This window comes from Pelophylax lessonae (assembly GCF_965119305.1).
Source record: "Pelophylax lessonae genome assembly, chromosome: 2".
NCBI lineage: Eukaryota > Metazoa > Chordata > Amphibia > Anura > Ranidae > Pelophylax > Pelophylax lessonae.
Genome location: NC_138769.1, coordinates 57,867,341 through 57,893,184, shown reverse-complemented (window position 1 = coordinate 57,893,184; position 25,844 = coordinate 57,867,341). Strand labels below are relative to the sequence as shown.

General features: G+C 40.4%; 1 protein-coding gene across 2 annotated transcripts in view; it reads left to right on the top strand.

Moving 5' to 3' along the window:
* EPHA6 (EPH receptor A6) overlaps positions 1-25,844 on the top strand; it is a 1,374,331-nt gene that overhangs the window by 1,008,493 nt on the left and 339,994 nt on the right. For both annotated transcript variants that reach the window (XM_082246035.1, XM_082246036.1), the window contains exon 7: positions 21,191-21,353. In XM_082246035.1, coding sequence (XP_082102161.1) covers positions 21,191-21,353 — 163 coding nt within the window. The remainder of the gene's footprint in view (positions 1-21,190; positions 21,354-25,844) is intronic.

The window sequence follows — 25,844 nt, the reverse complement described above, 5'->3', positions numbered from 1 at the left end:
AAAGAGCTATCAAGCAGGGCACCATGTCCTAACAAATGTACCTCTTGTGACTTTTATGATATGGCCAATGTTTTGTATTATGTAGATGAAGACATTATTCCGGAAATAATCCTGGTGGAGCCAACAAGTGATGAGACACCAGAGCAACAAGAAGGTTGGTAGTCACAGATTTTTGTGTAGTGGTATCATAGAAATATGTGTATTTGCAATGATTGTTTAACCTTATATTCTTGTATTCCCTTACAAATTTACATTGCAGATGTTGCATCATGCCAGGATGTGGCATCCCCAGCCAGGTCAGAAGCCCGATCTCCTGGCAACTTGCCAAGCAGCATGGAAGCCAGTTCCGAAACTGTGGAGGAACCAGGACCAAGTGTCCAAGAGCCAATTGTGTGCCCACGTAGGTTTTTTCAGAATGATTTTTATCAGTGTTATTTTTAGCCTCCAATTTACAACACTAGTTCCCTATGGGAGCCTCTTTATTTGAATGGAAGTCGCACCGTAAGTCGGATCAGGATGCTCTGACTTGCGGGGCCACTTGCGTTGTGAAGATTTTTGAGGGGGAACTACACCCAAAAATTGAACAACCCACCGTGGGTGTCCCCCCAAGTTCACAACCAGGCCTTTTGTGTGTGGTATTGAGTTTGAGGGTATGCCCACAACAAAAAGACAGCGTGGGTTACCCCCAAAACCCCTACCAGACCCTTATACAAGCATGCAGCTTGTCAGGCCAGGAAAGAGAACGAGCAAGCGGACCAAACACCCCCTGGACCACAGCAGGACACATGCCCTCAACATGGGGGGGTTTTGTTGCTTTGGGCCAGGGGGCCTCTGCACCGCACACCCAAAAGCACCTTACTCCCATGTAGAGGAGGACAAGAGCCTCATCCCCACAACCCTGTCTGGTGGTTTTGGGGGGTCATGCGGCCAGGGGGTTCCTAGGACTTTGGAAGCAACCTTTAACAAAGGGTGGCCCCCAGATCCCAGACCCCAATCACTATGTGAATGGGTATGGGGTACATAGTACCCCTACACATTAACCACATAAATGGAAGTGTATGTGAATAACGACAGGAGACGTTTATGAAATGTTCTTAAATATCTTCATCCGGTCTTCTCCACTCTGCTCTTTGGATCTTCTCCTCTCCACTCTTCTGCTGTCCAATCTTCTGCTCTTATGTTGTCTGCTCTTTTGCCCTAGGCTCTTCTTCTTCCTCCTGTCCTCCTCCAATGCTGTTGCCGTGCATTCTGCCCGTCTCTGGTCTCTGCATCTTAATATATATACATTACAACCATGCCCTCACAATGACGTCATCATGCGTTCACACCCCTAATGAATATATAGTAAGCTCAGGAGACCGGCAGAATCATCAGCAACAGCATCGGAGGAGGACAGGAGGAAGAAGAAGAGCCTAGGGCAAAAGAGCATAAGAACAGGGTAGGTATTAACTCGAGAGGAATTTAAGATTACCTGGACACCAAATGTTTCTCTATTATTATGACCTCATGTAGGTGATTCACATTGACTCATTTTTTTTTAATTTTTACAGACCATGTTTTACATAGTTGCACATTAGCCAAATTGACCCGTGAGGCTCTCCAATGCTGCGCAGACCTGGAACAAATAAAGGAGACTGCAACGGCATTACAAATCAAAATGCGCAATTTTGTGGACATGATTGGCAAATTTTAAGCCACAATTTTACTAGGTTTTTAATGTTTGTATTGGGATGTTCCTGATGTTACAAATTTTTTATAATGTTTTAGGGCATTTTAATTACACTCAGATGTTAAAGAGTGTACCCAAGTTTGGGAAAAGCACTTTACAACACCCTAACCCTAACCCTAACCCTAACCCTAACCCTGTGAATGTTTGATACTAAAACGTTTTTACATTCAACAATGTGTGTTCAATTCTTTATTAGACTTTCGTTGGGGGGTCGAGGTCTAAAGCTGTGTAAAGAAGCACTAAATGTATGATGGCTGTCCTATTCCCATATTTACATGTTAATGAAAGCATTTTGGTCACTGCCATATGCGAGTTGCTGGAGGTGTCAATGAAATGTTAAAGATACCCCCAGTTTTAACGCATATCACAGTGCGATCTGACATTTCACACAGGATCGGATCACACAAGTTTGAACGATTGTGCGATCCTATCCTGATGCGGCTGAATAAATGCATCATGTGCGACTTTTGTGCGAGTGCAGTGCGAATTGAGCCATACAAACTGTATAGCTGATTTTCGCATGAACATCTGATCGCATGTAATAAAGGAGCAGTGCGCTACGATATTACATGCCATCAGATGTGCAGTGTGAATTGAGACATACACTTTGTATGGCTACATTCGCACTGAACACGCATACAAGTCGCACATGACCCTTTATTTCTGATGTATCTGGATTGGATCGCACAGTGCTTAACACTTGTGGAATACAATCCTGTGGAAAAAGTAAGTGGCGGGTCACCCTTATGCAATGCTGGAAGGCTGCAAAGTCGCAGACTTCCCGCATCGCATAAGTGTGACTCAACACTCAAGGTACTAGCAGTCCTAGGATTCAATATGGCATTGATATTGCCAGTAGCAATCAGTGTAGGGAGATCAGTGTAATCTATAGTGTATTGCTTGTTCGTTGCTCTAGTTCACTTTCCATTACCTATATATATAACACTTTGAGATGAACAATGATCAAGTTTCACATAACACTGACATATCCTAACATTGGTGGGCAGTGAGAAGGATGTCATAAATGAACACAACATAACAGGTGTAGGTACTTTGTTAATACCCTAATGTATTATATGAAATATATAGTATGGGCAACTTCTGGACAATGAACACCAATGTAAGGTGACATTAGATGAACCTTGGGTGTGACCTAGTTCTCAATGTGACAGGGTTTGTGTACATTTTGTGGGGTGCAGAAGGCCCTTGTATTTACACCACTGGCTAAAAAATAACACATGGCCATCATCACTTTGGATCAGCTGGTGAGAGACTACAGTCAAGAAACACACTGATGAATGTATTAACCCTTCCAAAGTCACACATATATAACACATGATTAACCCAAATAATTGTGTTTGGCATATGTGCCCAAATGATTATAATCCACAATACAGAATCATTGCAATTTTTGTTTAATGTGTTGAAAAATAATATATCTCTGACATTTATCTTGTGTGTCCAATCTTTAACAAGATTAATGGGTGTGTGACAGTGATTGCTGCCAGGACACAGCTCCTCTCCCCACGAAATAGTCCAGATATTCCTGGCGGATCTGACGGGCCCTGTGTGATGCCAATGCTGACCGTCCAACTTCCATTGACGTCATGGACTCCACTTGGTTAGAAGGTTGGGCCTCTCCACTTGTACCTGGCATAGCAGGGTCAGTATCCAGTTGCTGCAATACATAATTTTGTGCATTCCTGCGTAGGAAGTTGTGCAAAATGCAGCAACACAAGACCACATTATCCACTTTGTACAGTGCCAGGTTTATGGACGTCAGGAATATCCGGAACCGGTTGGCCATTATCCCGAAGGCATTCTCCACAACTCTGCGAGCTCTGGACAACCGGTAGTTGTAAATCCTTTGGTCTGGGGTGAGGTTCCTCTGAGGGTAGGGCTTCATGAGATGCTCCCCAAGCGCAAAAGCCTCATCTGCGATAAACACAAAGCTCATACCCTCAACAGTTTGCTCCCTGGATGGCAGGTTCAGAGTGCCGTTCTTTAGACGACGAGCGAACTCCGTCTGATCAATAACTCCCCCATCCGAATTGCGGCCATTTTTGCCAATATCCAAAAAAATAAACTCATAGTTTGCATTAACTATGGCTAGCATGACTATACTAAAAAAACCTTTATAATTATAATAAAATGTGCCGGAATTCGGAGGGGGGACAATGCGGACGTGCTTCCCATCAATAGCACCCCCACAATTGGGAAAATTCCACTTCTCCAGAAATTGATCAGAAATCTCCAGCCATTGCTCTGCGTTTGAAGGAAACTGTGGGGAAAAAATAAAAAAAAATAAAAAAAATAAAATTAGTGCTTGAGCACATCACATTATTAATTACACACACAGTTGTCTGTTAAATGCTTATGCAACTTGCTAAAAAAATATACAACAGGAAGGCAAAGGTTTGGATATGGGGATGTAACATCTACATACATTTCTTTTCAACCTCCTATTGTTCTTATATTGTAAAACTAGTAATACATGTAATGTAATGTAAAAAATCAAACATACCTTGATATAGTCCTTCTGCAAGACCTTGATGATGGCAGAGCAGGTCTCAGGGATGATGACTCCAAGAGCTTGGGGGGAGATGCCTGTGGTGAACTTCAGATCCTGCAGGCTTCTCCCTGTTGCAAGATACCTCAACGTCGCAATTAACCTTTGCTCAGGAGTAATTGCAAGCCGCATACAAGTATCCTGCTTCAGAATATAGGGGGACACCAGGGCAAGAAGACGGTAAAAGATGGGATCCGTCATCCTCAAATAATTCCTGAAGTCATCAGGATTATTTTCCTGGAGCTCCCTCAGCAAGGACATATGAGAAAATTGATCACGGTTAAGCAACCAATTTTTCGTCCAGGAGGTCCGCTTCTTCTTCCTATTGCTCGTACGTCGTCTCAGAGCCAAAACTCCAACACTAACGACAGCAACGGACGAATTCACGGTCGCCATAATAAATTCTCGAACGATGTCTCGGAAAATAGCGAAATGTCGTCAACCAAACAAATGCTACCGAAATCAGCGCGAGATGCCCAGAAGGGTCACGGCCAAACACTCACTTCCTCTTTTGTAGCGGCGAACGTGCGTGGAACGTAGTGACGTCATTTTCTGTCGGAAGACAAATGTCCTGGGCAAGTTTGGAGCACTTTTCAACAGACAAACAACAAACACACCAGCCGCGAACATTTGTAGGACGTTCCGTCGGCCGACGATCGGTACGTGTGTACGGGGCTTTACTTGGAGCCCAGTCATTATACATCTTTATGCATGAGTTTTCACATTTTAAAGCAACCATGTTGCTGACTCCATGGAGTAAAATGGATAGCAGATTGGAAAAGATGATGAATGCTCACCTTTCTGGTGGGCGATATGTTAAATCTTCACTCTCTTGCTCAGCTCTGGATTTCTCAGCTCTGAATTCTCAAACACTAAAATTTCTACTACAGCAGAGTCTCTACCCCAACACGTGCTTGAAACAAGAGGGGACAATCGAAAAAATTTGTCCCATACCAAAAGTTTCAGCCAAAGTCCACCTTTTGAAAAAAAAAAAATTAAGCACCTACATAAATAAATGTTGGCAGATGGGACTTGTAGTCTTTTATTCACAAATTTGCTTATAATGAATCTTTAAATGGATGACGGGCCAGTATGTCATACAGAAGCCTGTGGGAAGAAGAACTCTATGATTAAGGTAAGTGGATGGGGATTGGGAGGATGGCAGTTTGAAGGTGGTGGGTTGGTAAATGTTGCCATTAGGGATGGACCGAACACCCCCCCTGTTTGGTTCTTACCAGAACATCTCAAACAGGGAAAAAGTTCTAGTGAACATGCAAACTCTGTTAAAGTCTAAGGGACACAAACATGAAAAATCAAAAGTCCTCATTTAAAAGGCTTATATGCAAGTTATTGCCATAAAAAGTGTATGGAAACCTGGGTACTGTCCTGGGGGACATGTATCAATGCAAAAAAAATATTTTAAAAACGATCGTTTTTAAAGGAACAGTGATTTTAAAGATGCTTAAAGTGAACAATAAAAATGAAAAAATATCGTGCCTGGGGGGTTCCTCTTAGTCTGCCTGTAAAGTGGTGCATCTGTACGATGTATAGAGCCTGCTGCAGCAATACTGATATTTCTAAAGGAAAAAATGTAATTCAAATTTGCTCGGGCTGTAATGTATTGCTGCCTCCCGGCAAGACAGATAAAAAAATAGCAGTGTATGTAAATTCTCAAAGAAAAAAAAAAAAAAAAAAACTCTAAACCTGTGTATTTTGTACATGTGCAAAAATAAAAAGATAAATTAATTCATATGCATACAATCCTAAATAAATATACATAAAGTGCCAAGTGAACATGAATTAATCCTTATAGTCTGCAATGACTGTTTATATATAATATAAGCTTTCACAGCTGGGTGCCACTCTAGTGATGCCGGCGCTGCGGGGAGAAGAGGGAGAGAACCGAGGCTCCCGCCGGGCGCATTTTTGGACCGTGGGACAGGTGAGTGTGTTTATTAAAAAAGTCTGCAGCTAAACTTTTTGCAGCTGCTGACTTTTAATAAACACCAAAACGGGTGGAACTCCGCTTTAACATTGGCATCTATGTGAAATCTTGGTCACCCTGACATTGCAGTGATCCCGGTCTTCAACATTGATGTCTATGGGAAATCTTGGATAGGTTGACATGGCACTGCTCCTGAACCATAAGTGACAGGGACACCAAACTTGGGAAGCACTGAGAGGGGACCTAGTACAACAACATATCCAATCTTGGGGTCAGAAAGCTTGCCTAGATAATCCGTTATGCCTTCAAATGACTATTGCAATGCAGTACATACATTGAGAAGTGAAAAACTGTATTGCTTCACTTTAAGTACATTTGTTTTTTTTTTTTTTACATGCATGCTCTGGTCCCATTGTGTACTTAATGTTGGGTATGCCTGTACACTACACTGACTGCACTAAACTGACTGAACACACTGACCACTAACTATCTGCCTAATCTCCATTGTCACACACTATACACGGCCACACTAAGCATTGGCCAAAGCATACAGGTCAGGCCAAACTTCAGCAATCAATGCACTGCAAGAGCGTGGTGCATTATGGGGCGCTCATCAGCGGGTGAACTTCTTGTCGACCGCCCCGTTTGTTTGTGTGTTCAGAGAACACATGAACAGCTGATGTTCGACTTGAACACACAGTCCATCTCTAGTTGCCATGTTTTATGTTACAAACCTAAATATGAAAGAAAAGATTTGAAAAAGATTATGCTTAAACCTGAACTCTAGGAGCATTAAGACCATATAAATGTCATTTACTCATGGTAACTCTTTCCTTTGTGGAACTCACTGGTACATAATCGGTCAACTGAAAGCTTCAGGCCCCTTTCACACAGGCGGACCATTCAGATCCGCCTCTCCGTTTTTTTTTGGCGGATCTGAACGGACGCCCCATGCATCTCTATGGGGCAGCGAATGTCAGCGGAGACATGTCCGCTGACATCCGATCCGTCAAATCTGGACCGATGGAAACCCTATTTTCCATCCATCCAGCGGATCGGATGGGATTGGATGAGAACAGACAGACGGACCGTTTCCATCCGATTCCCCCATAGAGAACAGCGGGACCGGACAGCTGTGTCCCCGCACACAGCACGGAGACACAGCTAACATCTGCCTGCTCAGCGGGGGATCGATCCCCCCCTGAGAAAAACTGGGTCTGCCGATGGACTCCTATGTGTGAAAGGGGCCTAAGCCTGCCCTTTAAGACCCAAGGTACTTCCCTTTTGGGGACCATCATCCTGCCCCTTGCACAACATAGAGAAGATGAAACCAGGCTGTCACTTACACAGACACCTCAGTGCAATATTATGTAACTGCTGCGGCATATGTCAGAAGTCAGGGGAGTAGTTAGTGATAGAAATGAAGACATTGCTGTTGATATCTTACAGAAAAGTCCAAATTTGCATATCAGAAACATCTATGCTTAAAGTATAACGCTAAAAGTAAAACTTTTTTTTATTTTTTTAGTTTTGGATAGAGTGGAAAGGGATTAGACCCCCTGTAATTTTTTTATTGCTGTCTGTTCCTTAGTTAAGGAGATTCACCCCCTTTTTTTGTCCTGTTTACCATTATCATTGAAAGTGAAAGTAAAAGAAAATCCAGAATTTTGGGTTGTCCCAGAAAAGTAATAGAGGTTAAATCTTCCAATGGGGACACTTTTCTGGTGGCCTGGGGGTCCCCAAGGTATTCTCTTAAACTTCCTATTTGGCTATGGGACAGGAAGGAAAGGGAAATCTCTGCAATGGGACACAGACGGTGGAAAAAAATCTGACAGGGGTTATATCCTGCCCTTGCTCTATCCAAAATTAAAAAAAAGGTTTTGCCTATAGTTCTACTTTAGGCTATACATTTAACAGAAATAAGGACAATGCATTGGATGGGGCAGAATATGAAGGGAGCACTGTGTTTATATGCTTGGATAAACTACATTAGCCACTAGAAGGAGCTCTCAGTTCTCTCACTTCTGGACCAGAAGGATTTGCCCCCTTAATGACCAGGCCATATTCTGCGACTCGGCACTGCGTGTATTTAACGGACAATTGCATAGCCATGCGACACTGTACCCAAATACAATTGATGTCCTTTTTTTCCCCACAAATAGAGCTTTCTTTTGGTGGTATTTGATCACCTGTGCCATTTTTATTTTTTGCGCTATAAACACAAATAGAGCGACAATTCTGAAAAAAAAAACTATATTTTTCACATTCTGATATATAACATTCCCAAAAAAAATTTAAAAATCAAAATTTTTTAACATTTTAGGCCAATTTGTTTTCTGCTACATATTTTTGGTAAAAAAAATAGCAATAAGCGTATTTTGATTGGTTTGTGCAAAATGTATTGCGTCTACTAACTACAGGAAAGGTCTATGTAATTTTTATTGTTTGTTTTTTTTGCCGGACTACGACATTGCAGCAGACAGATCGGACCCCTGACTGACATTTTTTACACTTTTGGGGGAACCAGTGACATTATTACAGTTATCAGTGCTAACAATATGCACTGTTACTGTAATAATGACACTGGCAGGGAATGGGTTAACATTGTGGGTGATCAAGGGGTTAAATGTGAGCCTAGGGGAGTGACTCTAGCTGTGGGGGGGGGGGGGGGTGGCTTGTGAAATTACCATAGAGACCTGCAATCCTATAAAGAAGGATCACAGGGGCTCTATGATCATTCCAGGGAAAAGAACAGTCAGCTGTGTTTACAACAGCTGACCGTTCTTCTCTCTCAGCGGGGAACGATCGCGGGTGTCAGGCGGCAATTGGAGCCACCTGCCCAGTGCATCGGCTTCCCCACTGAGGAGCAGGGGCAGAAGCGTGCCGGCGGCGGCGCGTGCTCGCCTCCTGGCTCCCTGCGTGCGACCGATGTATACCTACGACGGTTCGCGCAGGAGAGGCTGCCTGCCGCAGTATAACTGCAGCGGGTGGTCATAAAGTGGTTAAGTTAATAAAAAAATATATATATTAATAAATCATTCCGTACTTTTTAATCCGTGTTATATAATCTGTTGCAGCTAGGTTCGGTAGACTTTTTACTGTTTCTTGTCAGGAATTTAGCCTCTGGTTACATGATGCTTTTTTATAGCAATGATTTATAGGAGATTACAAATGCAACATTGCTGTGTTTGACTGGAGTGTTCCTTTAAAAATGTACAGTACTATGTATATGGAGCAGTGTGTACAGTACTATGTATATGGAGAAGTGTGTACAGTACCATGTATATGGAGCAGTGTGTACAGTACTATGTATATGGAGCAGTGTGGTAAGCTCTCCGTCTTGCTGGTTCATTCCAGCGCTCCTTATCAGACGCCATCATTGAATAATATGCGGTCCAAGAGAGAGGAGAATATACTACTCAATGGAAAGGAAGATTATTAGGCAGTAGAGCGGGAATACAGTGCTGTTTTAACCATGTGAAAATTTACTAACGCTTTCAGGGACTGTGAATTCTGTCCTCAGGGAGCAGTTTCTCTTTTTATTACCTTCACAATTTATGCTCTGTGAGGCGTTCCACACTCCATCTTGAAATTTCCAGCTCCAGCAAATTGTGTTTCCTGTTAAGCACAAGTCGGTTGTATATGATTTTAGCCTTACCTTACTTGGACAATTATTCAGGCCTTGATCTCACAGTGTCACACTTGTTTTCTTATAGGAACTTCTGTGCTCCTGCGGTTTGCAAAGATGTTTTATTTTTTTTTTTGAAACATGATTTAAAACATTATTGCCTAACACCATACAATGGCTCTTGTTTACTCCTGCATTGGGCCTCCCTGCACTGGAAGGGTGAAATGCTGGTTAAGTATAGGAGTAGAGGAACAGGCAGTAATGATTACCTTATTCCTCTCTCTGGCAGGCTCTGGCAGTCTTTGTGACAAGTCCCCCTGAAGCCTCTTTTCTGGAATGCTCTAGTTGCCAACTGCCAGCTGACGTCAAATACAATGCATTTTACTTAATGTCCTGCATAGTCCTGCGTTGTTTGTGAGGGCAGCGAGGGCCCACCCACAGCAATAAAGATGAGGTCAGAAGATTACAGCTTATACTTTTAACAATAAATTTAAAGTGGCACTAAATTCTGTTAAAACAAAATAAAATCGATATAAATTATGTGTTCTCTTAACTAGTGATCGACCGATATCTTTTTTTTTAGTGCCGATACCGATATTTTGGTCATCGGATATCGGTATCGGCCGATATTGTCTGATATTTTCGAACATTTAAAAAATAATTATTTTAAAAAACTTTTTTTTTCACAGGTACAGTTGGGGAAGGATTTGGGGGATCTAAAAGACCCCCAAACCCCGCCTCTACACTTAAAAGCATTCAAAACAGCCAAACTTGGCTGTTTTGAATGCTGTCATTTTTTTAATCTGGCGCCGAATACCTGGAAGTGATGTCATGACATCATTTCTGGGCTTTTACATGGAGACCCGATCAGAATCGAATGCGGCTTTGATTGGGTCTTCTCTTCGGCGGCCATGGAGGTGGGATGCCCGGATCTCCTGGTGGGAAGGGAGACCCAGGTGAGCCGCGGAAGGCGGCGGGAGGGGGGGGACGTCCCCTCCACGTCCCCTCCCACTCCTTGTACTGACAGCCGAGCGGATTCTCAGCCGCATTGGTTGTCATTACAAGACAGCCGACCATCGGCTATGGACGCCGGTACCAGAGTGATGCCTTTAGCTGTAGGCATCACTCCGGTACAGCACTTTCCTGGAATATCGGCAATATCGGTAAGCTCAGGGGCCGATTCCGATATATCGGGGAAAGTTCATATTGGCCCCCGATAAATTGGCATTGCTGATAATCGGTCGATCCCTACACTTAACATACCTTCAATTGCTCTCAGCTTCCTCCAAATCTCCAGATTCCTTTCTTTTGCTGTTGTGATTGGACTTCCTATTAAAGGATGGTGTTCAAAGGAAACCAATATACTGTTGTCATAAGGCATTGCCAAAAAAGCTCATAAAGTTTTAAGGTACATGGAAAACCAAAGTATGAGGAGAGATAAGATTTTAGTTCTGATATCCAAAAATGAACTTTTACTCAGTATAGTAAACATAGTGAAGCTGTGTTCACTAAGAATACCTATTCATGTGCAAGGACATTTAAAACCAGGATTTTATCCACACACGATTGAATGCTTGAAGTCAGCACAGCCTCAACCTCATCCACTAAGCTAAATAAAAGTTCAGTTAATGAGGCAATGCTGTGCTGACATCAATCAATCAATCATTTGTGAGCAAAAATCTGTTTTTCTTCCTTCACATGATTAGCTATTCTTTGCAATGTGAGTTTTTCCCTTTGCAAAGTGAGCATGTTCTACTCCATTAGTAAGTCAATCCCAGCATACCTTTATTTAAAGTTTAGTCATTTCTCATTTCTACCTCTAATGAAGTGTGTCCCAAGCCCAGCTGGCTGCTGCATAATGTATTATTATTATTATTATTATTATTATTAGTAGTAGTAGTAGTAGTAGTAGTAGTATTATTATTATTATAATATAGAATATATATGATGCCAACAGTTACCACAGCTCTTTACAATATAAAGGGAGACAATACAATTCCAATAAAATAAATACAAGAGGGTTAAGGTGGCCCTGGTCATTAAGGCTTACAATCTAATAGGGTGGGGCAGGTGGTATAAAAGATTATAACTGTGGGAGATGAGCAGATGGAAGTGATAAAAGTTCAGTTAGTTGGAGGTGTAATAGGCTTCCCTGATGAGAGGAGTTGTTAGGCATTGCCTAAAGGCAGCCAGGGTAGGAGATAGCCAGACAGACTGAGGTAGAGAGTTCTAGAGGATGGAAGAAACTCTGGAGAAGTTCTGGAGACAATCATGGGAGGAGGAAACAAGAGATACTGGGAGAAGATTTAGACACCTTTTCCCAACAAATCTGACCTTCTGGCTTTGCGGGGGTTAACATGAAGCTGCTGTGAATGTGGAGGAGTTGCACACCTTGCCCACCCCTTCCTGGCCTCCTCAATTCATATTACTCAAAGTATTCTTTCCCAGAATACAAAGTGTTCTATGTTTAAAGGAAGCAGATTCTGTCATCCATCTGCCCATCCTCCATCCACAGAACTTCATAGGTCCCCTGAAATTATTCACATTTTGCATTTACTGGCCCTTCAAATAATACTAACAACCATTTGGTAGGCTGGATCAGGGTAAAGTCAACTTACTCACCAAGCCTTGGCCTTCCATTCTTCTATGTGCTCTAGTGTCATGCTTCTTTTGTCAATAGGTGTTACAGCATTAAAAATTTGTAGTCCTCGCTATATTTTTTTTTGGCTATACTTTAAAAAAACAGCCTGTTGTAAAAAATATTGTACTTTGTTTGATTCTATATATAATTTGTTTTAACATACAGTATGTCAATTGGGGCAGCCATAGTTGCTTCTTGCTTTCCACTGCTGCACAGTGGCTAGTTTTACTGGATCAATGGACTGACTTGGGTACAATCAGCCAGCACATACATCGATAGAAAGTCAGCCCGTCTTTGCTGAATCGGACAAAGTTTGATCCATGAATGGCCGGCTTACCAGACCAGAGAATCAACCAAAACCGAACCAAAGAATGCAACAAATCAAGTAACAAAAAACTAAAAGTGGGGCTGCATCATCCAAAAACACAAAAATGCTAAATATTTATTGCACATATAACATCTAAAAGACCATCATAGACTACATAATTTGTTTGCATGTATAAACGTTTAATAAAGACACCTTTCGAGTGCTTCTGATATCATGAGTTTTCTACCATGATGTTGACATGTAAGATATGCATAAATGTATTACTTATGGAAAGCGCTGGACATCAGACATAGTCTGTTTCTACCTTTGGATGTGAATAAGCCAGAAGTGCCCCAGGAATTTCAGATATCTTCAGTCGAAGGTTTAATGTGAAACGCTATTAATTGTTTAATTGCACATTTTGTGGATATAGTAAAGGAGATCATTCAAACATACTGTATAGGCTCTTTTTTGCTATAAATTTGCGCAATTTGGGTCGCTATTTGACACCTGCTATTGTGGATAGCAACTTTCCTTTCAAGGCATCTACTCTTTGAGAATGATCCTTGCATGGTACGTTTAGTTTGATGAACAATTTTTTCTTTTACAACTCATTGCATGGAGTCCCAAGGATCAAGTGTTTTTTTTTTTTTTTCCTGCATACTATAGCCACTTCTGGACCAGAAGATTTTCCCCCTTAATGACCAGGCCATATTTTGCGATTCAGCACTGTGTTATTTTAATGGACAATTGCGCGGTCGTGCGACACTGTACTTAAATAAAATTGATGTCCTTTTTTTTTCATAAATAGAGCTTTCTTTTGGTGGCATTTGATCACCTGTGAGATTTTATTTTTTGCGCTATAAACAAAAAAAGAGCGACAATTCTGAAAAAAAAAAACAATATTTTTCACATTCTGCTATATAACATTCCCAAAAAATAAAACAATCTAAATTGTTTAACATTTTAGGCCAATTTGTTTTCTGCTACATATTTTTGGTAAAGAAAATCGCAATAAGCATATTTTGATTGGTTAGCGCAAAAGTTATTAGTTATACTAACTACTATTAACTATAAAAGTTATACTAACTATGGGAAAGATTTGTCATTTTTATTGTTTTTTTTTATTACTAGTAATGACAGCGATATGCGATTTTTTGCGGGACTGTGACATTGCAGCGGACAGATCGGACCCCTAACTGACATTTTTGACACTTTTCGGGGGACCAGTGACATTACTACAGTAATCAGTGATAAAAATATGCACTGTTTCTGTAATAATGACACTGGCAGGGAACGGGTTAACAGTGTGGGTGATCAAGGGGTTAAATGAGTACCTAGGGGCATGTTTCTAACGGTGGGGGGCGTGGCTTGTGGAATAACCATAGAGACTTGTGATCCTATATAGAAGGATCACAGGGGCTCTATGATCATTCCAGAGAGAAGAACGGTCAGCTGTGTTTACAACAGCTGACCATCCTCTTTCAGTGGGGAACGATCGTGGGTGTCAGTCAGCAATTAGAGCTGCCTGACCAATGCATCAGCTTCCCCGCTGACGAGCGGGGGTGGGAGCGCGCCGGCGGCGGCGCCCGCTCGCCCACTAGCTGCAGGCGTGCGACCGACGTAACCCTACATCGGTTTGCCTGGGAGAGCCACACTGCCGCAGTAAATAGTTGGCGTGTGGTCGGCAACTGGTTATTAACAATATTAGGCTGGTGGTCTATATATGTACTGTTAAATGCATTACTATTAAATCCATTTATACATGAAACTATATTTGTAATGCTCTGTGATTTTAAGACTGCCATCTTAAAAAAAAAAAAAATAGAGGCTAAATAAATAGAGAAGATTGCTATCCTTCACTTTATCCAGAGGGTTGGGTGGTTAGGAGTGAGTCTGGCATATAAATGCTTAAAGGCAGGAGCTGGTGAACTTAGCATTTTTACAATGTCAGGCTGGTTGCTATACTTTAGTATGCTGGGTTCTAACATTAAAGTATATGAATGGGTTTATAGGGTAAAATTAATTATGTTATGTGTATCATAGTTGTTTAGATATTATATATGCAGTAAAAATATGTTGTAAGTTTTCGGAAAAAGCAGGCTCACTCTTTTTTTTGTTACTTTAATTGATGCATTTAATAATTCTCAGTAATAAAGTGGTCTGTTAGAAAGCCTGTTGAGATCGCTATTCTTTTACAGGGAAGAAATGGAAACCAGGCGGTAAATTGTTTCATTTCCTCACAGGTACCATCTCAGAATTATTTAAAAAAAAAAAAAATAGAATTAAACTTACCAAGGCTATGGGATTTTACATGTATTCAAAAGGAAAAAAATCTCCAATCACAGAATAAATAAATAAATATAAATCCATTAGAAAACTCCTTTTATTGTATCAATTATTTAAAAAAACTAGTGATCAACCTTTACTTAAAATCTACAAACAGTCCACAAAAAGAATGAATACAGGGGGAGATTTACTAAAACTGGAGCACTCAGAATCTGATGCAGCTGTGCATGGTAACCAATTAGCTTCAACTTGTTAGGCTTTGGCACTAGATTTTGCATTCTCCAGTTTTTTTTTTTTTTTTATCAGATCTTTTTTTTTTTTTTAATGTCTAAAGTGATATTAAAGTTTATATGGTTTTGCAAAGAGCAGTCCAGATCCTCCTCTTCTCGGGTCCCTTTGCCGACACTCCTGGCCCCTCTCTCCTGCCTTGTTACCCCACAGCAAGCAGCTTACTATGGGGGCACCCAAGTTCAGCTGCTGCTCTGTGTCTATTCAAACATAGAGCAGCGGCTCAACCCTGCCCCCTTTCTCCTCATTATGTGATGTCAGAAGGGGGCGGTGTCACTGGGTGACATAGACGGATGACCCTGCCCCTTGCCTGTATAAGAAGTGCAGAGCGGGCAGAAGGGGGGAGGCTTCCCAGGAGACAAGAGCGTTCGTTTTTTTTTATTTTTCTAGTCCGGAGGGCATCTTGATTGATGATGGATTTACTTCGAGGGACACTATTTTTTATAAAGGACTTGTCAAAGACTGTTTCTTGTGGTTGTTACTTTTTGACTATTTTTTTTGGTGAATGGGTAGGGGTACAATGTACCCGATAACCATTCACATGGGGGAGGGGGGCGGCATCAGGGGGCCCCCTTGGTAAAGAGGGCTTCCAGATTCGGATATGCCCCCTGCCTGCAGACCCCGACAACCACAGCCCAGGGTTGTCCCCTCCCCTTTTCTGACCTGCCGGGCTGCATGCTCGGATAAGGGGCTGGTAAGGATTTTGGGGGGTCCCCACGACGTTTTTTTTTTTATTTTAGCGTGGCTCTTTGGGTCTGGTATGGATTTTAAGGGGAACCCCATGCCGTTTTTTTTCTTTATTTTGTTTTACCAGCACTTTTTTTTTTTTATTCAGCTGTCAACGGGGCAACCCATTGACAGCTGATGACTCATCGGGTGTTAAGGACACCGAGGCAGGCTTCCTGGCCCTGCTCCCTAACAACCAGCCTACACTGTGCCCTGAATAGGCAAAGCTTTGCCGGATCAGGGTGCAGAATGCACTGTGAAGCTCAGTACATTGCAGAGTGTTCGTCGGGGCGAACACCCTGCAAATTCGGGTGTTCAGCGAATGGCCAAACAGGCCAATGTTTGGCCCGAGGATCCTTGGGCCGAACTCATCTGAACTCATCCTCGGGCCAAACCGTTCGCCCTAACTATCTGTAGCTAGCCATGTGTTCTGCTAATAGAGATAGAAGCTGTTAATGTTTGATTGTTGCTGGTTTACATAAGTATGGGATGTGATAAGCAATACAAAGAAACAAATGGCTAGTCTGCCAACCCTTAAATGTTGCTGTCTGAAGCATGTGTGACTTAAACTTCAGTCCAGAGAAGCCTTTAGTGAAAAATTAAGCAAAAGATTTATAAATGTGTTTGAAAATTATTGGCTATTAAACTGTATTTGTTTCAAGCCCAGGAACTATTGCTGTTTGTTTCAGTAGCATCAGGCAAAACAAAATTATGTGTTATAGTTTGATATATTTTTTTCCATCACTAGGTTAAGAGCTCAATAATACTCCCTAGTAATCTATAACTGCATATATTTGACATTTATAATGTTGCTTTGAAATATTTTTAAGTACTTTTGTTTGCTATCACAAGGGATGTTTTAATACTTGGGGCCAAAAACGTGCATGGTATTTTCTGAAGTATTATTTTATATTACACAATTGCACTGTTACCTATTTTGAAAGTCAAATCATGATAAAGGTGTACTTTTAGTATAGTGTGGAAAATCCTTATTTTTTAGCTGTAAGATTTTTAAGGCTCTGTATTTTGTGGATTCATGAGAGTAATCAATTTTATACATAATACTAATTTACTAAAGCAGTACCGAATCTTCGCTAACCTTGGTAAATACAGGAAAACTGTATTCACTTTTAACAGCCAATCATGGGAAAACACATAATTTCTGTTAATATATTACTATTTAGACTATTTGTGTTTCTTTCTGTAAGTAAGGAAAACATGAACTGTGATACCAGCTATAAACTTGATAATTTGGGAAGGTATATAACAGTGTAGTCCGGGAAAGCAGGAAACAATGAAAAATGTAGGAGGTAGATTGCTGTTGATTGTTCAATGTATTGATTTTCTCATTTGAAAGCTAGTGGACAGCTTCCAAAAGTAAATGACCATCTTTCGGTCTTGTAGAGCTTAGTGCAAGTTGGAAGAGGTGTACAAATTTGGTTTTATACATGTTTTGTGTTATATTGCCCTGAGCTTTCCATACAGTGCTTGGGCTGCAGCAATATCCAGTGACCCGTAAGATTTTAACCAGAGCAATCTGCTACTCACACTTTAAATTGTGTCTGAGTTCCAAATTACCAAATGATTGACTGGTGTGGAAATAAACTGAAAATGCCTTTGGACTGGTAGTTCAGTGGTTTTGATTGATTTCCACTTCATTTTCATTTAACTGGTTGATTGAACCTGGGAAACAAATGAAAGTAGCAGATTGCTGTAGTGGAAAGACAATATAAAGCTCCAAAACTGCCAAAAAAATTGCCAAGTTTATGGACATGATTGGGTCTAAAGTATGTCTAAACCTTAGAACAAAGGCTTTTTATTCTTTTTATTCATTCTATTTCTATTATTACTTGTAATCTTGCCAGTAACATACTTCATGTCCAGAGTAACATCACTCTATATAATGTGACTATGGAGAAACAGCATTGCCACCCTGAAAAAACATCCTTTCTCCTCTTTTCCATAAATAACATAGAGTGAAGGGGTTTTTTTTAATCCTCTGAACAGGATACAACATAGAGCTGGCAAGATTTCTGGAAGGATCAACATGTATTTTTTACGGTATAAAACAGATTTAACTAAAGCTTTCCATGGTATGTTTAACCACTTCAGCCCCAGAAGGATTTGCCCCCTTAATGACCAGGCCCTATTTTGCGATTCATCACTGCGTTACTTTAAACAGTTGCAATAAGTGTATTTTGATTGGTTTGCGCAACAGTTATCGCGTCTACTAACTACGGGAAAGATTTATGTCATTATTATTTTTTTTTTCTTTTTTACTAGTAATGGTGGTGATCTGCAATTTTTTAGTGGGACTGTGACATTGCGGTGGACAGATCGGAACCCTAACTGACATTTTTGACACTTTTGACAAATAACACAAATGACGCATAGAATGCATTAAGGTAAAAAAAATTAAGGCTTTAGAACCATGTTAAAAACAGACTTACAGGCTGGATCAATAGGTGAAAATAAAGAGAAAAGGGCCTTAAAAAACACAAATGCAGCCACCAATTTTAAGACACATTCAGACAGACTTTTTGTTATCTGACAGCAGTTAAACACAAGTAATCTGCACTTGAAAAAGTTTAAATATTTCCTACAGATAGTTGCAGTTTGTAAATGAGTTTAGCTGTGTTTATCTGTGTTTAGGTGTGTCAGCATTTCCAGGCATTTTTTTCCAATGCGCCATTCTTTGGGGAATTTATATACCCCAGGCACTTCTTCTTCTTTTTGGGTAGTTTTCTGAGCAAGGAGACTGAGCTGTGCAATAGAAATGGAGTGCAGAGCAAAGCTGGTGGTTACCATTGTGTGCCTTATTAAAAGGAGAAGATTGAAGACCAGTTAACACAGAGATCACACGAAAACAGGGCATATGTTCCCATGGGATTCTCACCCTTGCGACCATTTGAAAAATGAGTACATGCACAAAATTTGCCACACTAAACCACATGGTACTGTACCATGTGATTTCATGCCTGCAAATGCCTTGGGTTTTCAATTTGCATTTGGGGTGATGTATTAACAATACATAGGCATCTGCATGCGGATCACAAGGGCAGTGTGGTCATCTGCTGGTGTGAACCAGCCCTGAGTAGCATATGAGATGGAGATCGGTACGTCACTAACATCTTAGCATCTAACTAGGTGATATTTTGTCCTGATGTATGAGGAAATCCAAACCTTTTCCTAAAAAGTTTACAACTTTACCAGAATGTCAGTGTCCACTTTTGACAGCCTACTAATTATTGTTAGACCACATGTGCAAAGAATAACTACCAACATAATGATGTATGAGAACAAACCTGAGAAGGAATACCAACATTTCAGGGAGAAAAAGGGAAGTGTGCCATTTTCTGCTGCTAAACGCACCACAGCTGAATGTAGTTAAACTGTATGCACCACATTTTTGCTCAATCACCAATTTACAGTATGTGTAAATAACATGATTACTTTGCATTGTGTGAGTCCAGCTGCTTTTAGAAAAGTCTTCTAAACCTTGAAATTTAGATGCCCATTCGAATCTAGCCTTTAGAATTGGAACATTGCACTTGTAGCACCCTCCTAGGTATGTTGCTAGGATGTATATAAGTAGCATATTGTTGTCTTCTGCTTAACAGGAGACCATAAGGAAAATTATAGCAGCTTTCCTGCTTAACAGAAAAGCTACATTTGTTCAGCTAGGGAGTCCTATGTGTTTACAGTGCTGCTTTATCTGCATTGGCTCCTCTGTATTTGGGCAACCTTGGAAGATGCTGGGTGACTAGGAGTGACCCATGCAGATCAGTAGCATGAATATGAATGCCATTCCAGCCAATTACAGACATAGGGATGGGATGCTGTGCCCTCCTTAGCACCTACTGCCATGTGGCCTCGGGTGGGAGGCCTGAGAGCTTAAATGCTGACCAGAGTATTCTGACGAGCTGACTGAGGGGGAACCACCCCTGGAGATCTGTTTCGGATCATTGGAAGGTGCTACTGGAAGGTTGGAAGGAGGCAACCATTCAGTCCAGTGAGCTTGTGAAAACAGACTATAAAGATCTTGGGGCCTGGTTCTCTGGCTACCCCCCTCTCTGCAAGGAAAGTAAGCTACTGGATCAGCAGAAAGGGGACACTGGCTAGTGTCCTGAAGAACAACCATCCATTATCCCTCCAAAGGACTTGCTCAAAATTGTGCAGAGTTTCACGCAGTAATTTCACAGTTCAGGTAAAGAAGCTGTCCCCCTACTACATTTCCTTCCCTATCCAAGTTCTACAATAAAATTCCAAAAACAATCAAAACTCCTAGACTGATTATTGAAGAAACAAGCTGAAATAAGAGTGCACCTGGCCATGGAAGAAAATACTGTGTGCCTGGCAAGGGTTAAAAAGGGAAAAGGTCTGGGAACTATATCTATTGGCTCCTATGGAGGTAGTGCTAAACAATATATCACATGTTTAAGTTTAGAAATGCTTTCACAGACCAAAATGGACCAAGTAAAAGACTTTCAATATTAGAGCTTACCTACCCTTTTACTCTATTTTTTACCAGTTTTCTTTGGGTTTCTTGTTCTGTATCAAAACACATGTCCCAGCGTTAATCCTTTTGCTTTTATCTTTTTGAACTTTAGTTAAAAAGAAGGAGATAAAGAACTCTATGTCTGTTTTCAAGTCATTCTTTGGCATATAATTATTAGTATAGAATCCATGGAAATACGGCTCTCCTTAAACCTGACTCATTGTTGTTGGTGTGCAACCCAGTGACAAAGGCAATGTTATATTCAATTTTGTTTGAAACTATGAGGCAAGCTTTCATTGTAAGCCTAGCACTGAGTATATCACAAAGATAAGCTTACTGTCACTATAGCACTTGTCGTTTCATCCAGTAAATCAAAGTCTCGGCTTTCAAATCCAAAAAGAATAACAAATCGAGAAAATATCAGCCTCAGTTACAAAAGAACGTTGTGCTTTTCACCAAAGGTTCAATTCGGGTGACTGAATGAATTACAAATAAAAAAAAAAGGATTATGAAAAGATTATTATTAGTTTTAATTATGTTTTTCTTTTTCTTTTTTTTTTCTTTCTCCAGGAACATGAACAGCTCAGCTATTCCTCCACCAGATCCAAGGCACCCAGCGTTATAATCACAGGCCTGAAGCCATCCACCAAGTATATATTTCACATTCGAGTCAGAACCGCTGCAGGATACAGCGGCTACAGTCATAAGTTTGAATTTGAAACTGGAGATGAAAGTGAGTTTAATTAACCCGAATGTGTTGTATTTGAAATATCAGATTTGAACATGCTGCCTTTTGTGTGATTCTTCACTTATTAAACGTGCATAAACAATATATCCAAAAAATACTGTGCAATTAATGAAACAACCAATAAACAAATAAATAAATAAACCAATAAACAAATAAATAAATGCGTATCATACAACTGTGCATATCCAAACGTGACAAAATTGTAAGTACCACAAATAGGGAATCATAGAATAAATAAACAAAATAAATAAATAAAATATATCCAAAATGTGCAAAAATCCAAGGTGTGCAAATAAATCACGATATATATTTAATAGAATATTCAGAAGTTCGTGCTTTGCAAATAAGTCCCAATATATGAATATATCTATTGGCAATACTTCATATATTGGGACTTTTTTGCACAGCATGAACTTTATAGATATATATCGTGATTTATTTGCACACATTGGATTTTTGCACATTTTGGATATTTTTTTATTTATTTATTTCGTTTATTTTTCTATGTTTCCCTATTTGTGGTACTTACAATTTTATCACTTTTGGATATACACAGTTGTATGATACACATTTATTTATTGGTTGTTTCATTAATTGCGCAGCATTTTTTGGATATATTATATCGACAATAATAGCTGTGCACTTTTTTTTTTTTTTCAAGAATCTAATGGATAACTGACCCACCCATCATCCTCTCTCTTGTTTTTGAAAAATACCTATTTCTCCTAAGACTTCTGACTTGAGTTCAGAAAATACGGATTGTGAGCAAGTATGATCACAAGTATGAGCAAGCTGAATGTTCTGTCATCTTGAATGCCTCTTCATATTGTGAGACGGCTTCTGATAACTTCTGATGAGAAATAAACTCTGACTCATAAGGAGTGCTTTGTCAATAAACCATGAACTTAGGTTTTCCACCAACATCCCTTAAAGTGTTACTAAATCCATTAAATGTATATGGTCTCCCACAGCACACAGAATATGGAAATGCAATTATTTTAGTAAATATAAACTGCTAAATATCTTTTCTTATCAGTAGTATTTAGCAGTCATGTGACATCAGGGTCAGCTGAGCACTGGTTAGAGCTTGTAGGAAGAGTTTTCATACTGCACTGAGCAGTCCTATCAGGCTGCAAGACTCCTGACCCTCTGTCTGGACAGTGCTGATTGGCCCTGTGCTGATCACATGCACTCTCCCAAGAAAAAACGCTCTAGCAATACACACCAAACTGAGCATGTGCAGCCTGACTCCAAAGGCTTTGTACTATCTGGACCTGTTCTGGAGTCAGTGGAAGAAGTGGATGATCAGAGAAGGCAGGATCAAACTTCTTTTTTTATACAATGCACAGGACTAACCCCTTAGGTTCCACAGTGAGTATAACAAGCATACTTTACTGTATATACAAACAGATTTTACTGTTGTGGACTTAGTTAGTAACACTTTAAATATTCACATAGCAGACCAATTCTTTTCTAATCTGTAATTACCTAACTTTGAGAAAAATTATAACATATGTGATGTTCCCCCGAATAAGTAGATATAGATCCAGGAAACGTGCCAGAAACTAGTTTTAATAGTATAATTGCATGCATGAATACTCATCCGTTATGGATATAACCGGATGTGGAATGTACTTTATTTTATGTTATCTGTGAAAATGTAACAGATGATTAGATATCAATTTTGAACCATTATCCTTGAATGTCGACCCATCTCATTTAAGTTTTAAACTCTCTACTAAAAAAAGTTTTTAAATAGTAAGAATTATAAAATCATAGCGATTAAAGTGAAGATTGGTGAGAGAGCACTGGTGATGCAAGTATAGAAGGGTAGCAAGGGAGAAGCCTTTGCAGAGACACGGGGGGGGGTTTACCCAAAGAAATGAGGCTGTTTACTTTGCAAGTGAAATTGCACTCTGCAAGAGAATTTTTCCCAGACGTTAGTCAATGTAGTTAAATTTCACTTTGCAAAGAGTAACCAATCATGTTCACGGAAAATAGGGAAAAAAAAAACAGCATTGATGTTTACACATGATTGGATTAGGGAAGTCAGCATAGCTTCACCTCATCCACCAAGCTCTGGGAAACATTCCCTTGCAATGTGAACAGGCAATTTGCCTTTAGTAAATCAACTTCACTGTCAATTTGCCCCAAACAAGCAAAGTGACAGTGTCACTTTCATTTAGGTACTATTATTTAAAAAAATATACTACTGCTTTATTTTGTAACATGTTAAGAATGTATTCATTTAGATTTGATTAATGAAATAGATGTCCCCTTGCGAACTTACAGGCAGACAAAACCTCTCTGACTTTCCCACTCTCCTTCAAGAAAAGTGTGCTAAATTGTACATTTCCCCATCTAGTGATAGGTAACAAGCTATATTAGGCCTTGTTCACACCAGCATACTATAGCATACGACCATGTGAGGGATGCCCACATAGGGATGCACATGTTTTTCGTGGTTCCATATGCAGGTAGTCCTATTAATTTCAATTGGGACACAGCAAGTGCATGAACACAGCCGTTGCCCCCAAAGTGGCAGCAATGGATGCACAGGCCTGAACGCACAGTGTCTGAAATAAATGGGACTGCCACAACAGAGATGCACAGAATACCTGTTCATCCCCATGCAGGCAAACACGGCCCTTGCATTGGCATATGCTAGACTACACTCGTGTGAACGGGGCTTTAGGCAGTCAAAGGAAGGATGCACACAGTTCCCCCGGGGTAAATGAAATACATTTGCACAGTCGACCTCCTGTGTACCTGCCAGTCCTCTTGCAAATCTGCCTTAAAGTGTATGTAAACCCTGGCAATAAACTTCTCTTATTTGCTCCCTTTTAGTTAGTGAAATGTACCATTGAAAGCATTTTGTTATATCTGTTTAATGAGTGCAAAAATACCTATTGACCATGTAAGAAATTTAGAGATGTCCCTAGTAGAGCAACCCTTGCCCAGTTCTCATTTCCTTTGTTATCCCAAGTATAATAAATAGCCCTCCCCGTCATTATCTTGGCATTACAGAATAGTTAGCCTTTAAGTTGTGGTGATTGGAGAGTAGGTTGGAGTAGTTTGGCAAGAGAAAACTGGGCAGAGATGACGCCATTCAGTCCAAATAAATGCTGTATGTTGTCAGCCCACAATAGGACTTAGGGATGGGAGCACTTCTTGCAAATCGACCAATATTTTTCTTTACTTGCAGGGTCTATAAAGGGATAAAACATGGGGAAATATACATGAATGGCAGACATATACAGCATATGATTCTTTTTTCTTATTTTGTCCTGACATACACTTTAAATGACGTATTAGGGTAGTTCATAGGTCATTTACAGGGAAGGAAAACCTAGAATAGCCTTTCTCAACCTTTTAATCCTAGAGGAACCCTTAAGATTATTTTCAGCTCTTGGGAAACCCCTGCTAAAACCCAATCATCATTTGTAAGTGGGAAAAATTCCTCTACATTGGTGGTCAGTAAGAAGCAGGCCCCCTTACAGTGGTAGTCAGAATGCCACCCTTTCAGACAGTTAAATAAAAAGATTGATGTCATTGTTGAAGTGGTGATGGACCCGAAACTATGCAGGCTCCATTAGATTGGAGGCCTATCAGCCACAAACCAAGGAATCCCCTCCATGATTACTATTTTTACACCTTTTGGTGGGGTAGCAGGGCGCAAAACGAATGCTAAACTTTAGACCAGCCTTTTTCAACCAGGGTGCCTTGAGGTTTCTTCAGGGGTGCCTTGGCAAAGTGCCTAAAAATTTAACAAAAGTTGTATACAAGCCAGCAGGTGAATTAAGCCTGCCTTTTAGTTACACAAAGCCACAGGTTTTCATTATGCACCATTATGAATTTGTAGACACTGGCATCCTAACAACCAATAATGTCATCAGTTGTCTGTTGCCTCCACAGCATCCTTGTTTGACCCTCCTCTGCCCCTCTCCCTCAGTACTGCGGTCACATTAGCTGACGGATGGAGACAAATTGGGGTAGAAGAGAAACCTAGAAATACTAGTCATTACCAGTGTGCAAAAAGTGTATTTGCTTTAGAAGAATAAATCACCTCTAACATTGGGTGTCCTACATGTGTATGTTGCTGCATTATGTAAAACTATCAGAATAGTTTTTTTTTAATTTTAGAATGGGGTGCATTGAGACTGTAAAACCATTAGAATTGTGTTTTACATTTTAGAATGGGGTGCCTGGAGACTGTAAAACTATTAGAATATTTTTTTACATTTTAGAATGGGGTGCCTCAAGACTGTCCATAATTTTAAAGGGTGCCTTGAGATTGTCTATCATTTTAAAGGGTGCCTTGACTCAAAAAAAGGTTGCGAAACACTACTCTAGGCAGATATAAAAGACACAAATGATTGCAGCTCCACAATTGTTAACAGGGCCAGTGCTAGCATAGGGCAGTCTAGGCATCTGCCTTAGGGCAGAAGGATAGGGGGGTGTTAAAATCAGAATCCC